At 50.6% G+C, this 13,958-nt stretch overlaps 1 protein-coding gene and 1 long non-coding RNA gene across 4 annotated transcripts in view; one reads left to right on the forward strand and one right to left on the reverse strand.

Moving 5' to 3' along the window:
- The window catches only part of TRIM67 (tripartite motif containing 67), a 55,638-nt gene extending 52,071 nt beyond the window's left edge, over nt 1-3,567 (forward strand). For 2 of the 3 annotated variants that reach the window (XM_009197711.4, XM_009197717.4), the window contains exon 9: nt 1,203-1,991. In XM_009197711.4, coding sequence (XP_009195975.3) covers nt 1,203-1,497 — 295 coding nt within the window. In that variant the 3' untranslated portion in view covers nt 1,498-1,991. Of the gene's footprint in view, nt 1-1,202; nt 1,992-2,760 lie in introns of those variants that run through there. The other variant, XM_009197722.4, reaches the window with a different exon arrangement.
- Nucleotides 193-925, reverse strand: LOC103880755. Its single transcript, XR_641948.3, has 2 exons — nt 616-925; nt 193-516 (listed from the first exon to the last, which is right to left on the reverse strand). It is a non-coding gene; the product is annotated as an uncharacterized LOC103880755 (long non-coding RNA).
- Nucleotides 3,568-13,958: the final 10,391 nt, after the last annotated feature.

A 13,958-nucleotide genomic window follows, 5' to 3' on the forward strand; every position in this document is an offset into this window, starting at 1 on the left:
ATTCGGGAGGCTTGTGGGAGGATCCGTTGAGCCCAGGAGTTTCAGGCAACAGTGAGCCATGATTGCACCACTGCACTTCAGCCTGGGCCACAGGGAGAGACATCCACTCAAAAACGAAGACCACCTCAGGGAAGGGAAGGAGAGTCTGCAGGATTCGGCCCATGGGAGAAGACGTGGTCAGCCAAGCCCCTCTTGGGAGCATGTTCCTTACTTTTATTAATAGATTCGCTTCCACCAGGTGGATGTGAATTCTTACCACCTATGAAGTACGACATTGCCAACACTGATCAAGAGCAGAATGACGTTCTCAAGATTCCGCTATTGGTCACCTGTGGGATGGTGACTCCAACAGAGGACTTGATTTCACCTTCAGCCCCCTTCTCCCTGCCATACACTGCTTTTCGAGGGACCCTAGGATGTTTCTGGGAAGATAAGCCAATGTAGGGTAGGGGCCTTTCAAAATTTCTTGAAGGCCTGGATGTCCACATCTTCATCGACCTCAGCATCCTCACTTGCCTAAAACAGAAAAGGACACCAAGTCAGTTACTTTCTTTGGCAGGAAAAGGTGCCTTTCTTACCCACTCTGCATGCTCCACAGTTTCAAATGGGACCTACTCATCAGAACCCGATTTTTCTAGTATGCAGATCCCAGATGCTCTCAGGAAGAGGGGGCTGAACAGCCTGGTTCCTATAGGGGAGTCTTCATCATGGCCTGTTAACAAGGTGTGTCCACTGTGAGAGAAGGCTCATATGCCAGGAGAGCACCCCACCACCACCTTGGGGGCCATGTTTAAGTGAGGGTGTTCCCAGCATCCTATAAATAATTTTCCTGCCCGGGTATGGTGGCTCATGCCTATAATCCCAGCACTTTGGGAGCCCAAAGTGGGAAGATCACTTGAGCCTAGGAGTTCAAGACCAGCCTGGGTAACATAGTGAGACCCCTATCTCTACAAAAAACACAAACAAAATTAGCTGGGTCTCATGTCATGCACCTGTAGTCTGAGCTACTCGGGAGGCTGAGGTGGGAGGATCTCTTGAGCCTGGGAGGGCGAGGCTGTTGTGCACCAAGATGGCATCGCTGCACTCCAGCCTGGGTGACAGAGTGAGACCGTGTCTCAAAATAAATAAATAATTCTCCTGAGTTAATCTCCTACATCCCAGGCTGGGTGTGGTGATGGTCTTCCTGGGGACTCTCTTCCCAGGACGGAAGGCGGCGTGTGCAAGGGGGCCACCGTGGGCGTGCTGCTGGACCTGAATAAGCACACCCTCACTTTCTTCATCAACGGGCAGCAGCAGGGCCCCACAGCCTTCAGCCACGTGGACGGGGTCTTCATGCCAGCCCTCAGCCTCAACCGCAATGTGCAGGTACACGCCTCCCCCGGGCCGGACCTGGTCTGGCTGCTCCCCACTGTTTGTCCACAAGTCTCTGCAGTGCCCATGGGCAGAGTGGGCCATAAAGAAGCTGACCACAGAGCCTTCCCAGACAGAGCTTATTGAGTGGACTGCCTTGGACATTTCCTAGAGGCGTTCCATTCTAACTTGTTCACTTGGGACACCCAGGGGCCCTAAGGTGGCAGCTTCTGGAGACGCAGACCTCATGGCTGAGCCCAGTCCCTGGGGAGTGCTGGTAGCTCAGGAGGCCTGAAACAGAGAGACAAGAATGAGAACCCAGGAGGGTGTGAGGAAGGGAGAAACACAAAGGTGCCATCCATCGTCTTAGTAGAGTCCTCCTCCACTTGGGATGGAGAGTTGGAGTGTGGGGAGGCAGGGTCCTGTTCTGTGGCCCTGAATATTGAGGAGTCTACACCAATCACTGATTGATCGATTTGCTCTTCTACTCATTTGCAAAAGGGATTTGTGGCAACCTAAAAGATAGGCTTGGCTGGGCATGGTGGCTCACGCCTGTAACCCCAGTACTTTAGGAGGCCGAGGCGGGCAGATTATGAGGTCAGGAGATCAAGACCATCCTGGCTAATATAGTGAAACCCTGTCTCTACCAAAAATACAAAAAAAAAAAAAAAAAAAATAGCCGGGTGTGGTGGCAGGTGCCTGTAGTCCCAGCTACTCAGGAGGCTGAGGCAGGAGAATGGCGTGACCTGGGAGGTGAAGCTTGCAGTGAGCCGAGATCGCGCCACTGCACTCCAGCCTGGGTGACAGAGCAAGACTCTGTCTCAAAAAAATGAAATAAAATAAAAGATAGCCTTGGCCAGGCATGGTGGTTCACGCCTGTAACCCCAGTACTTTGGGAGGCCATGGCAGGAGAATCGCTTGAGCCCAGAAGTTTGACACTAGCCTGGGGAACTAGCAAGACTCCATCTCTACCAATGAACAAATAAGCTTTTTTTAATCAAAAAAATAAAGGTTGGCTATTATTCCTCACAGTTAATAGAATGGGATTAGTAGGAAAGGAAAGAAGGTCGTGGCTAGAAAGTAGACACAAATATGTAACCACGGGAGCCAGTGCATGAGAGCCGTGCTCCTGGGACAGCATCTACTTTGCCCGGCTCTGGCAGCTCTGGCAAAATGAGGAACCAGTCAGCTGGGTGATTCTTATTATGAGGAAAGAGGTGCAAACCAACATAGCCTTTAATTAGGGATATTGAGTGACATAATATTCACCAGTCTACAGCAGCCCTAAGCTGTTGCATGGATGGCCCTGGAGCCAGCAGGGGATCCTGCCGGTGTCTGCGGTGCCTTTGGAGCACTCAGGGCCCCTGCAGCAGCCTCTCCCACCCTCACTTCCCCTGTCTTCTTTTCCAGGTCACCCTGCACACAGGATTGGAAGTGCCGACTAACCTGGGGCGGCCAAAGCTGTCAGGCAATTAGCTCCGCTCCAGCTTGGCACTGCGCCTGTGACGCTGACATTCACAGGCAAAATGCCCACCATTCTCATAAGCTCAAATAACCCACAAAAGCAGGATATGCAAGTCATGGGTACAACCTGGCAGTGTGGAATGTCATAGAAACATTTTCTTGGGGGCACGGGGAATGGGTCCACGGGCCATGCTCACAGCTGCCACCGTCAGTGGCAAAGGCGGGTACGTGTGTCACCCTTATTCCACCCAGACGTTACGAACGCTCCCCAAGAAGGACCTTTCTCAAGGGAGTCAGCATTCGGGCTTCATGTCTGTGTTTCCTGCCAGCTGTTTTCAAAGCTTGTCTTTTTTTTGGAGGGAGAGGAAGGTAGACTTTGAGACTGGCCTCCTGAGAGTGGCAGTCAGGAGCTGTGCTGTAATCCCACACCCCAGGTGTTGGCCCTCCGTGGGGACCCTGCCTCCTCAGAGTCCCAAGACTGCAGATTCTCATCATGCTGAGAAAGTTATCTTCTAGCTTCTTGGTCCTAGAGTCTTTAGTAGTGCCTGCCACTTGCAGACCCAATGCAGGATTGATAGAAAGGGATATTAATCATTCTTGCTAGACTTTTGCCTCTCTCACTGAAGTGTTGAGAACCTTTTAAAATGGCTTCCTTTATTAGTCAGCCAATTGTGTTCTCTCTCTCTCTTTTCCTCCCTCCTTCATTTCTTCTCCCTCCCTCCTTCTCTCTCTCTTTTCTTCTCTCTCTCCTTCCCTCCCTCCTTCTCTCTCTCTTTCTTCTCGCTCTCCTTCCCTCCCTCCTTCAATCTTTCTTCCTTTCCTCCTTCTCTCTTACTTTCCTCCATCCCTGCCTCTCTTTATTCCATCTTTCCCTCTCTTTCCCTCCCTCCTTCTCTCTTTCTCTCTGTCTCTCACATACACACACACATCCCTCCCACACACACACAACAGTCTCCTAAAATTAATTCACTCAGTTCTTAGTTCTTAAATCCACGTGAAAACACAAGAATTTTAACAACTATGTCAGAAGTCTTCACCTGGTGGTGGCTTCTTTCTGAAACTGGCAACCCAAGAAGTTAACTGAAAACACATCCAGATTGCTCTTCTGAGCAGAACCACTCTCAGACTCATAAGCATTGAAGATGGCAGACCCTGGGAAAGCCTCTTCTAGTCAGTCCACCCTATTGTCGTTATGAAAGCATCATGACACAAGTGGCCCCTGTGGCAGGCAGGGACGGCTCTGCCCTGATGCGGTGGGCGGGATCTCTGGGGAAGGCAGAAAATAGAAGAGCAGTATCAGGTACCTTGTCTCCCAGCTTCCCACTGTGAGACTGGGTGTGCCGAGTCTGACCTGCCAGGGCGGGACTCCGGAAACACCAGGCTTTTCCCTTGAGATCCACATTGAGTCATCCACACCTCTCAGAGACAGCTCACGACAGGGGTTCTGAGCCTGCCGGGCTCTTGTTCCCAGGGAACCCTTCCTCTCCTCCCTCCTCTCATCTTCCCAGTCACCTGCCACCTCCAGCTCTACCTGGTGGTAATATTTCTCTCTCCTTTTAAAAAGAATATATTTTGTCAAGCATTTTATTTCTGAGGCTGAGAAGTGACTTGTCAATTTGCTGGACTGGATTTTTATAAAAACTCGCCCCGTACACCGGCACCGACTGTGCGTCCTTGGTTCTGCCTTCCTGTTCAGATACCACGCCTGCTTTCTGAGTAACCGCCTGCCAGAGCCATGCAGGTCCCCCGCCTCCACTCAGCAGGCCCGACAATCCTACCTCAAAGCTCACGCTCTTGGTCTGCAAGGCCGCCTGGTCCGCTGCCTCTGCGATGTGGCCGACAAGGCCAGCTGCCCCGTCTGCAGGAGCTGCTTGGTGCTGTGTTGCAGCCTCTGCTGCAGAGCCTGGGAGCCATCTGCTTCGTGGAAGTCTAGGTCTTGCCTCTTCCTTGTCATCTCACCAAGCAGTTTCTGGATCTCCTCCTCCCATCCCAGAGCCCCGTCCAGAGCCCTTGGAGGTAACATACAAGACCTAGGACCCTGTGTGCTTGCCCACACCGCTGCCTCTGTCTCCCATATCCCTGCAGCTTCATCCTTAGCCATAGCTCTGGGTGGCCATGGCTTGGAGCATGGAGAAGATCCCTAAAGATTGAGGATGAAGAGCAGTCACCACTTTCCTAGGGCTGAGGAAGCTATCAGCTTTGGGAAGTGTCTAGCTGCCTTCTGAAAAAAACAGACCTACACCCTGCCCCCAGAATGAGAGTGGGCTACGCAGGGCTGCCTGGTGACAGCGGCTTCTCACAGGGGAGTCCCGGGGAAGGCTGTGGAGCCTCCACCGTCACCACAGCCTGGGTCACCAGGGGACACCAGCTCTGCAGAGGAATCGCCCATCACTGGAGCACAAGCTGCCTGGAGCTACCCTGAACCTAACTCCTTTGAAGGAGCAGCATCCAGGTCAGGAGAGAAGTGGAAAGTGCAGGAGGGAAATGCCCACAAATCTGGTGGCCTCTTTCAGAAAAAAATTCCCTGAAGTCCAGAGAGGTGCAGCAAGGACTCCCTCCTCCCGACTGCTGCCCTGAGCTTGGGGGCTGAGAACCTCCCTTTTCTGACTCCTCCAGGAGCCCAGAAGCAATACGGCCGATGCCAGGGACGGCATCCAGCTCTCCTTCACAGACGCCTCTCCCGTCTTCAGCACAAAACACCTTCGATGTTCTGACTTCAAAGAGAAGGGCAGGTCCGTGCCACACACTTGTGTTTTTGAGGGATCAGAAAAGTGAAGAAGGAACTTATCAACTCCTCATGGCCGGGAAGGTCCCGGGTTTTGGAGTAGAAATGACAGGTCATGGAATTCTCATCCACCATAGAATTCCATAACACGTTACATCATGGTGGCATATTTGTACATAGAAATGATATCAAGATGAGGCTTTAGTTGGGCTGGCTGGGGAGTAACTTGGTGTAAATCTATCAAGCAGTTTCAGTGAAAAAGGAATTCAAAGTAGTTTTAAAATGTCGAGTTCCATTGCATTGTAAATAGTGCCTCTGTAATGTGTTCTGCAGTTGTTCTTTGCTAGTGAGCAAGTGTGGTCAAAGTGTATGCCTTTTCCTTTTAAAATTAATCTCTTCCGAAAATATCCACTAGCACCTCACTGCATACATAGCATCCCAGCTCCTAATTCCAAGCAGGGGAAGGTATTTCCCCAAAGCCTGCTTTTCCCCTCTCTGTTCTCCTTGGGAAAATAATGATTCCAATGAAAGAGGACACCAGTAATACTGACCCACAAGGTAACTGACCTAAGCACTATAAAACTGTATATAGTTCCAGGCTGCATCTTCAGCCTGATATGTACTTTGTAGTTGCAACAGTGCCCTAGGTGCCCTATGGCCCACCAAGTTTGAGGAGGGTGGTGTTTTCCGGATTGAGCCTGGGCAGGCACTGTGGAGCTCACCAAGAGAGCTGGGGGCAGGCCCACCCTCCTCTTTGTGCCCTTTCTCTCCCTCTTGGTGCCCCTGCCTCCGCCCCACCACAGCACTCTCAGGAAAGGATCAGAATGCAGGATCTTTGTGTATTTCTTCCAGGGATATTTGCATTTAAGCCTTAATTCTCACTGCAAGCGAAAGGCTTGGTCCCCCTGGGAAGGCACATTTCAGCACCAGTGGGCAGGTGGTTCAGTGTCAAGGAGGCTGTTACTGGTCCCATGGCCACCTGCTGGCTGTGCGGTAGTGAGGGAGGGTCAGTCCTTAGGGGGACTCAACATGTGAATGCTGAAGAACACTGTTGCACAGCCTGTGGGGTGCTGCCAGGGTTTCTCAACCTCTACTGACATTTTGCGGTCAGTTCTGTACACTGTAGGATGTTTAGCAACATCCCTGGTCTGTACCCATCATCTGCCAGTAGCAACCCCCAAGTTAGGTGTGACAACCAAAAGTATCTGTAGACATTGCTAGGTATCTCCTGGGGGCCTCCACAAGTTGAGAACCACCAGGTTATGCTAGTGGTTTGTCATGCGTGGATCTGCAGAGGGACTGTGGCTTTCCGGCTGCATTGTTCCAGAGAAAGCCTGTATGTGACAAAGCTTCCAGCCTTTATCTTGATACCCAAGCCCAGGATTTTCCATGGGTCTTCAGGGGGCAGGTAGGGGGAAGTGGAGTGAGCCACCCCCAACAGATGCCAACCTGTTGGGTCTTGAATTTTTACTCACTGAAGATGCCCCCAGCCCGCTCCCCCTTTCCTAGAAAGCAAAACTTGTTACCTTTGTTTTCCTTGGCCACGTTTTACTGGAAGCAACAGGAACTTCTTAATGGGTTTGTGGCCCTCAATTGGTTTTTTAAAAAATCTAACAGATGTTATTGGCAAATATTCAAGATGGTGATGCTGGAAAATTTCAGGACTTTTCTTTTGCAAGTGAGCCGGTAGCTGTGTTTGTTGACCGCATTCTTGGCAGTTCCTCCCGGAAGATCAAAGGATCCTGCAGCTTTAACTGTATCTGGGCTGTAAAAATATGAGGGCAGGTTTCGGGTAGGATGTATTGATCAGACACCAAGTTCAGCCCTCAGTTACTTCCCTCCCTTAACCTGGCGTGAATAGTGATTCATGGTATGGGTGGGGGCCAGTCTCTTATCCTTTCTGTGCCTCAGTATCCCCGCCTGAAATGGGACTAGTCATACTAACCTACCTCCTCTGATGTATTGTGAGGATTATAGAATAACATTTTTAAAGAAAAAAAGTGCAGTCTTTCACCTCTGGCATCTCAGCTAATGAGTCCCATTCAGTGAATCAAACCTGTCAGGGGATGGATTCCAGTGTTCTCTGACCAGTGTCTTCCATCCAAGCCTCCTTGTGACCAGGGCAAGGAGCTGCCTGGCCTCCAGCGTGAAAAATAGACCTTTAAGACAGATTTCCTATGACCACAGAAAGTAACACCCCATATGTTTCCGTTCCCAGCGAGGCCTGTTTGAACAGTGCTGTGTGTGTGCTGTGAACAGGCTGCCTGTCAGCAGTCTCACTGCTAGGCTTCAAGGCCTCTGCGTGCAGAAGCCCCTTTAAACCAAGGAAGGACACTAACCCAGGCCTCTGCCTTCTTTGTTACCTAAGTTCTGGTATCTAAGGGGTCTCTTAACTCATAGCTTGTCTCCTTTGTTTCGAGGGGTCTCTGCAGTGTGAGTGGGTTTGAAATCCAGCATGGATAGTGGGAAGAGATGCAACTGAGCCGAAGTTTTGAAGGCTGGTTGGGCTAGTGGGTCATCGTGTCACTTTCAGATGACTGATGACCACTGAGCCTTCACCAGCACGAGCTATGCAGGTTGGGGGAGGCCCTGGCTTTTTCAATGATTGATGTTGACATGAGTCAGGAGCTGGGAGTTGAGATCTCCAAGGAAGTCTCGTCCGGAGCCATCGCTCTTCTCTCAAAGAGCACAGTCCTGGGGAAGGCCTAGGGACTTGTGGGCCAGTGATGCAGGCACTGCAGACCAGCCAGGCCCTCGGGTAAGGCTCTGAGGAGAGGCCAAACCCAGGCTTCAGGTTCGGGAAGGTGACCGCTTGCAACTGCGGTAGCAGGAACGTGTCAGGTGCTTACTGGGTGAGACCCAGCCCGGGAAGCCTCTCCAACTCCTCCTAGCCCTGGAAACCGGACATCCAGAGCCCCAGGCTTTCTTGGCACCCAGAGGAAGCAGGGAGAGGGCAAAGCAGCAAACGTTCAATGCATGATGTAGGATTGCTGCCTTGACACTAAGCTGTTGTATTAAGCATGAGAGGTGTTTGTTTAACGTTGGCAAAGGGATTTAACAAGAAACAAAAAACGTCGTGTCCTTGTTTTGACTGTCGACAGAACTCCCATTTTCTTGCCTTTCTTTATCCCCATTTCTCCTCCTCCCTCCGCCTCCCCCATCGCACCCACTTTCGGTCACTCGTTGTTGGTATTTGGTGGCAGCTCTTGGTCCTGTTACTGTGGATGTTCCACTGAAAACACGGGGGGTAGGGGGGAGTGGTAAGGAAAGCAACTTTTTTCTAATTTTTGTATTGGTATCCACAAGCGTTTGTATTTTTTGAATTGCAAACACTGTGTTTTCTGGTCTTTGGGGGTTGGTTGAACTTTCTGTATTACCTTTTGGAAAACCTGAGTTTTACCACAGTCTTAAGCAGATTTGAAATAAATTCTTTTGACACTGCCAACAACAGAGGGACAAGGTGTGGTCTGTAATTCCTGCTCCGAAGTCAGGTCTGCCTTTTTCCAGACTGGCCCTGACTGCCCACCAGACAGGGCAGAGGCTACAGGAGGAGAGGCCACACGGTCTCTTCCCGCAGTGGGGCTGGGGGTTACTAAGTAGCAGGGTCAACGTGGTTCTGCTTCGCGTGCCCAGGAAATCTCAGGGTGATTACATATGACTCTAAACTAGGCTGGGTGCTGTGGCTCAAGCCTGGAATCCCAGAACTTTGGGAAGCCAAGGCGGGCAATCACTTGAGGCCAGGAGTTTGAGACCAGCCTGGGCAACATGGTGAAACCCCATCTCTACCAAAAATACAAAAATTAGCTGGGCATGGTGGTGCACCTGTAGTCCCAGCTACTCAGGAGACTGAGGTGGGAGGATCGCTGGAGCCCAGGAAGTCAAGACTGCAGTGAGCCATGATTGTGCCACTGCACTCCAGCCTGGGTGACAGAGCAAGACCCTGTGTTAAAAATAAAACATAGCCACGCAGGGTGGCTCACGCCTGTCATCTCAGCACTTTGGGAGGCTGAGGTGGGTGGATCACCTGAGGTCAGGAGTTTGAGACCAGCCTGACCAACGTGGTGAAACCCTATCTCTACTAAAACGATACAAAAATTAGCTGGGTGTGGTGGCACACGCCTTGTAATCCCAGCTACTCGGGAGGCTGAGGCAGGAGAATTGCTTGAATCCGGGAGGCGGAGGTTGCAGTGAGTCAAAATCGTGCCATTGCACTCCAGCCTCAGCAACAAGAGTGAAACTCCCTCTCCAAAAATATAAAAAATAAAAAATAAAATTAAATTAAAAATTAAAAAATAAACCAGAAGGCCCCACCACAAACAGTGGGAAGGTCATAAAATTCATTTTTTCAAGAGGGAACAGGGCTGGAGATACATAACAGTTACCATGCGGTTAAGGTCAATTCATGAGTGCAAAGTAGATCACGGGTTCCGCGCAGAGATCTGCGAAAAGCATCCCAGCGAACCGGTGAGCATCAGGGAGACTCACCTGCCCCTTCAGCTACACACGCCGAGGCCAGACATGCCTGACTTGAACTCTGTCCTTTGCTGCTTTCTCACCTCATGATCCTCAAGAGCAGCCGTCTCACATGGCCCCTGACAGCCCCTAAGACCAGTTACCTGTGGGAAAACCGAATGGGCTCAGCTGAGTAGGAGGCAGATGCAGAGATTAGAGAGCCAATGTTTCTCAGGGCAAGCTCTTGGGATCAACCCTCATGGAGGCCCAGGGAAGGAAGCAGGATTGGATGGAGGGAGATATGAGCTACGCGAAACCCACAAAGGCCTCAGCTAACTCCACTCTGGAGTTGTCCTGACTTGGGATGAGAGGACTGGACTTTAACACCCTCCCATGGATCATTCATCGACTGTGGGTTCCCCTGGCAAGAGGATGAGGCAGCCCCTGCAGAGGGCGGGCAGCTGAGGCCTGTTTTCCCTAACCACTCTCAGCAGCTGAGGGAATAAGTCCTTCACCCATGAAAGGGAATCTAGTGGGACATTACAGTGCCCACCACAACCCAACACAGTGCCAGGTCTGTGTTTCAGACAGTGTGGGGAGAAGCCCTTCCAGAATTCCACCGACCCATGCTTTTAAGAGGGAGCTGAGCGTGGTGGCTCACACCTGGGCACGGTGACTCACACTTGTAATCTCAGCATTTTGGGAGGCCAAGGCGGGAGGACTGCTGGAGGCCAGGAGTTTGAGATCGGCCTGGGTAATACAGCAAGGTCCTGTCTCAACTAAAAAATTAAAAAATTAGCCAGGCATGGTGGTGGTTCATGCCTGTAGTCCCAGCTACTCAGGAGGTTGAGGTGGGAGGATTGCTTGAGCCCAGGATGTCGAGGCTGCCGTAAACTGCCATCACACCACTGTATTCCAGCCTGGGTGACACAGCAAGACTCTATCTCTGAAAAAAAAAAAAAAGGAAAGTCAGTGGAACCAACTACGTTCCCTGTCACTGTCACTGGCCTCAGAGCTGCAACTGCACTATCTGCCTCCTGTCCAAGAGATTCCAGATTCACCCTTGGTGAGTGTCTCTGCTGACCTTGGTAGCTTATCTGCTGGTGTGATCCAGACACTCATCCCTGGGGGGGTCTAAGCCTTAGGTCATGGGGCCCCTCTCACTTCAGGATTGCTGCGCTTGTCTAGTTACTATCAAAATCGGATAAGGTCAGTGTCCAGAGATGCCTGAGTGGATGACAAGGATGCAGACAGGCTCCTCCTGGCCTCTCTGTGCGACAGCAGCCTTGCTTCCTCTGGAGTGTCCTGGTCAGTCAGCCCTGCAAGGTGCTGGCTCTTCTTGCCCAGACAACAACCACAGCTAATGATTCAGTGGAATGCCGTGTGCCCTGCTCCCCTCTTTGGGAAACAGCATCTCTAAGTCCACAGAACCAAGAATTGTGGGAACAGGAATCCCAAGTTTCCCAAGTGGGTCCTTGGGAGTCAGTCATTTCATGGGGACACAGCACCTTCTAAGTGTAATGGCTGTGCTTAGGGTGATTTAAGGCATAAACTGCATTCTGGCAGATGCCACCTCCTCCTCACAGGCGCCTCTGAGATGGCACCTCAGCTGCACCTGCACCCGGCCTCCCCCTCATTCCACCAAACCAGCAGTTTAGGATCATGGGCCCTGGAACACGCACCTGTCTTGCACCTCCTTAGCTGCCAAATAGGTCTCTTGGTTGGAAGCAGTGTTGTCCTGTGGAACCTGCTGCCAGGTGACAAGCAAACACTGTGTATGCCCTTAGGCTACTGGAGCTAGTCGGGCCCTGTGGGCAGGAAAAGAAAACCTTTGACAGAAATAGGTATTTCTATTCATCTCAGGATGTCTGAGTCCTCCTGAGGACTGGAGCCTGAGCTTGAAGGATAGATAGGTTTGGAACACAGAATGTTCACACCTGATGCCAAGTGACCCTGTGGCCGGAAGTTCCATCATGGGCCTGGTCCTGTCAGACCTGCTGTTGTACAAAGTTGGGTGGACCCTGAGGTCATCCATCAGAGAGAAGGGGAGCAGTCATCCTAGCTAAGAAAATCCAACAAATGATAACAGCACAATTGCAATGTTGGGAGCAGCCAGGCCACCAGCTGGTGGGTGAAGTGGGTGGGCATGCTGGGAGGGTGTAAGAGGTGGTGATATGGAGTGGAACTTTGCTTTTTTTCCCCTTAGGCTGGTAACAGTCTAATGCTTCCTTTCACCATCGGTCTAAACGAGGCAATAAATGATTAAGGTAAGAGTCTCCACGGTTACTGTAATGATGCTTTTCTACTTTGTCAGCAGAGGAATCGGGATCTGTAGCCAAGTCCTGGCAAATTCAGCTGGTCCTAAGACTGAGGCTCTGGAGGCATCCCCGTCCAGCCCCTTCACCTCACGCAATCCTGGCCAGCCACCGTGCTAATGTAATGTGCCCCACAGAGCACGTTGAACTGAGCCATGCAGATGCATGTATGGCTGGGAAGCAACCCCACCCAGGGGAAAATGATAGCATAAAGGAGGCAGAGAGTGCATGTTTGCCCTGGACGCTGAGACCCTCATCCCTTCCCTGGCTGGCTACTGCAAGAATCTTGGTCATGGCCCTGTCTTCCTTTGGATGCCCTTTTCATTGTCACTTTTCTCTGCTGCTAACCTTGCTAGGGGAAGCCTTACCAAATGGAAATAAGAGCATGGCCTGAAACTTGATCTTCAGTCCTTAAAATATAGGTATGGTTTATGCTGTTAGCCCCTAAACCTCTAAGTGTTTCCAGAGCACCCAGTGGTCAAAAACCTGTTCCTTAAATATTTACAGGTAAATTAAAAAGTAGCCAGACATGGTGGCTTGTGCCTGTAGTCCTAGCTACTCGGGAGGCTGAGGCAGGAGGATCGCTTGAGCCCCGGAATTCAAGTCCAGCCTGGGCAACATATTAAGACCATCTTGTCTCAAAAAAAAAAAAAAAAAAATGTTTTAAGTAAAAATAAAAACAAGCTTAGTAATTTACACCTGGAATTTGTATGCTATTCCAAAATGGACTACTCTGGGACTGTGGTCCACAGTCAGGCCAAGTGCTCAGTTGTCTGAGCCACGATGGCTCATGAGAATTAGGTCTCCCTTCGTCTCCAACGCTGAAGATGAGGAGTTAAACTAATCTGGGAGCCATTCTCATGGGTCATTGCCAGCTCCTGAGATTTTTCCTAGTGTTTTCTGTCATGTTTCAGATCTTCTACACCTTTTTAAAATTACTTACAGCCAAAATATATATCCTAATGAATAATGCCTTTCAAAATAAACCTGGAAAACAAACCATTCATTCCAGTTTTGCTGGCATTGTTCCAAACATTTTGCAAGTTCCTCATTTGTCAGTGTCTTCAGAGACAACATAAAGTCACATAACAAAGTGAGCCATTTATACCTGATTTTTGGACCAAAACATTATCATTCACTAGGCTAGGATCAGAATTTTTTGGCAATTAAAGAAAAAAAAAAAAAAAAAAAGGCCAGCCAGGCACAGTGGCTCACGCCTCTAATCCCAGCACTTTGGGAGGCCGAGGCAGGAGGACAGCTTGAGCCCAGGAGTTTAAGACCAGCCTAAGCAATATGGCAAGATGCAGTCCCTACAAAACCTCTTTTTTTTTTTTTTTTTGAGACGGAGTCTCGCTGTTGCTCAGGCTGGAGTGCAGTGGCGTCATCTTGGCTCACTGCAAGCGCCGCCTCCCAGGTTCACGCCATTCTCCTGCCTCAGCCTCCCGAGTAGCTGGGACTATAGGCACCCGCCACCATGCCCGGCTAATTTTTTTGTATTTTTTAGTAGAGACGGGGTTTCACCATGTTAGCCAGGATGGTCTCGATCTCCTGCCCTCATGATCTGCCAGCCTCGGCCTCCCAAAGTGCTGGGATTACAGGCATGAGCCACCAGGCCCGGCCTACAAAACATCTTTTAAATTAGCTGGGCGTGG

Source organism: Papio anubis, chromosome 1, assembly GCF_008728515.1.
Source record: "Papio anubis isolate 15944 chromosome 1, Panubis1.0, whole genome shotgun sequence".
NCBI classification, from domain to species: Eukaryota; Metazoa; Chordata; class Mammalia; order Primates; family Cercopithecidae; genus Papio; species Papio anubis.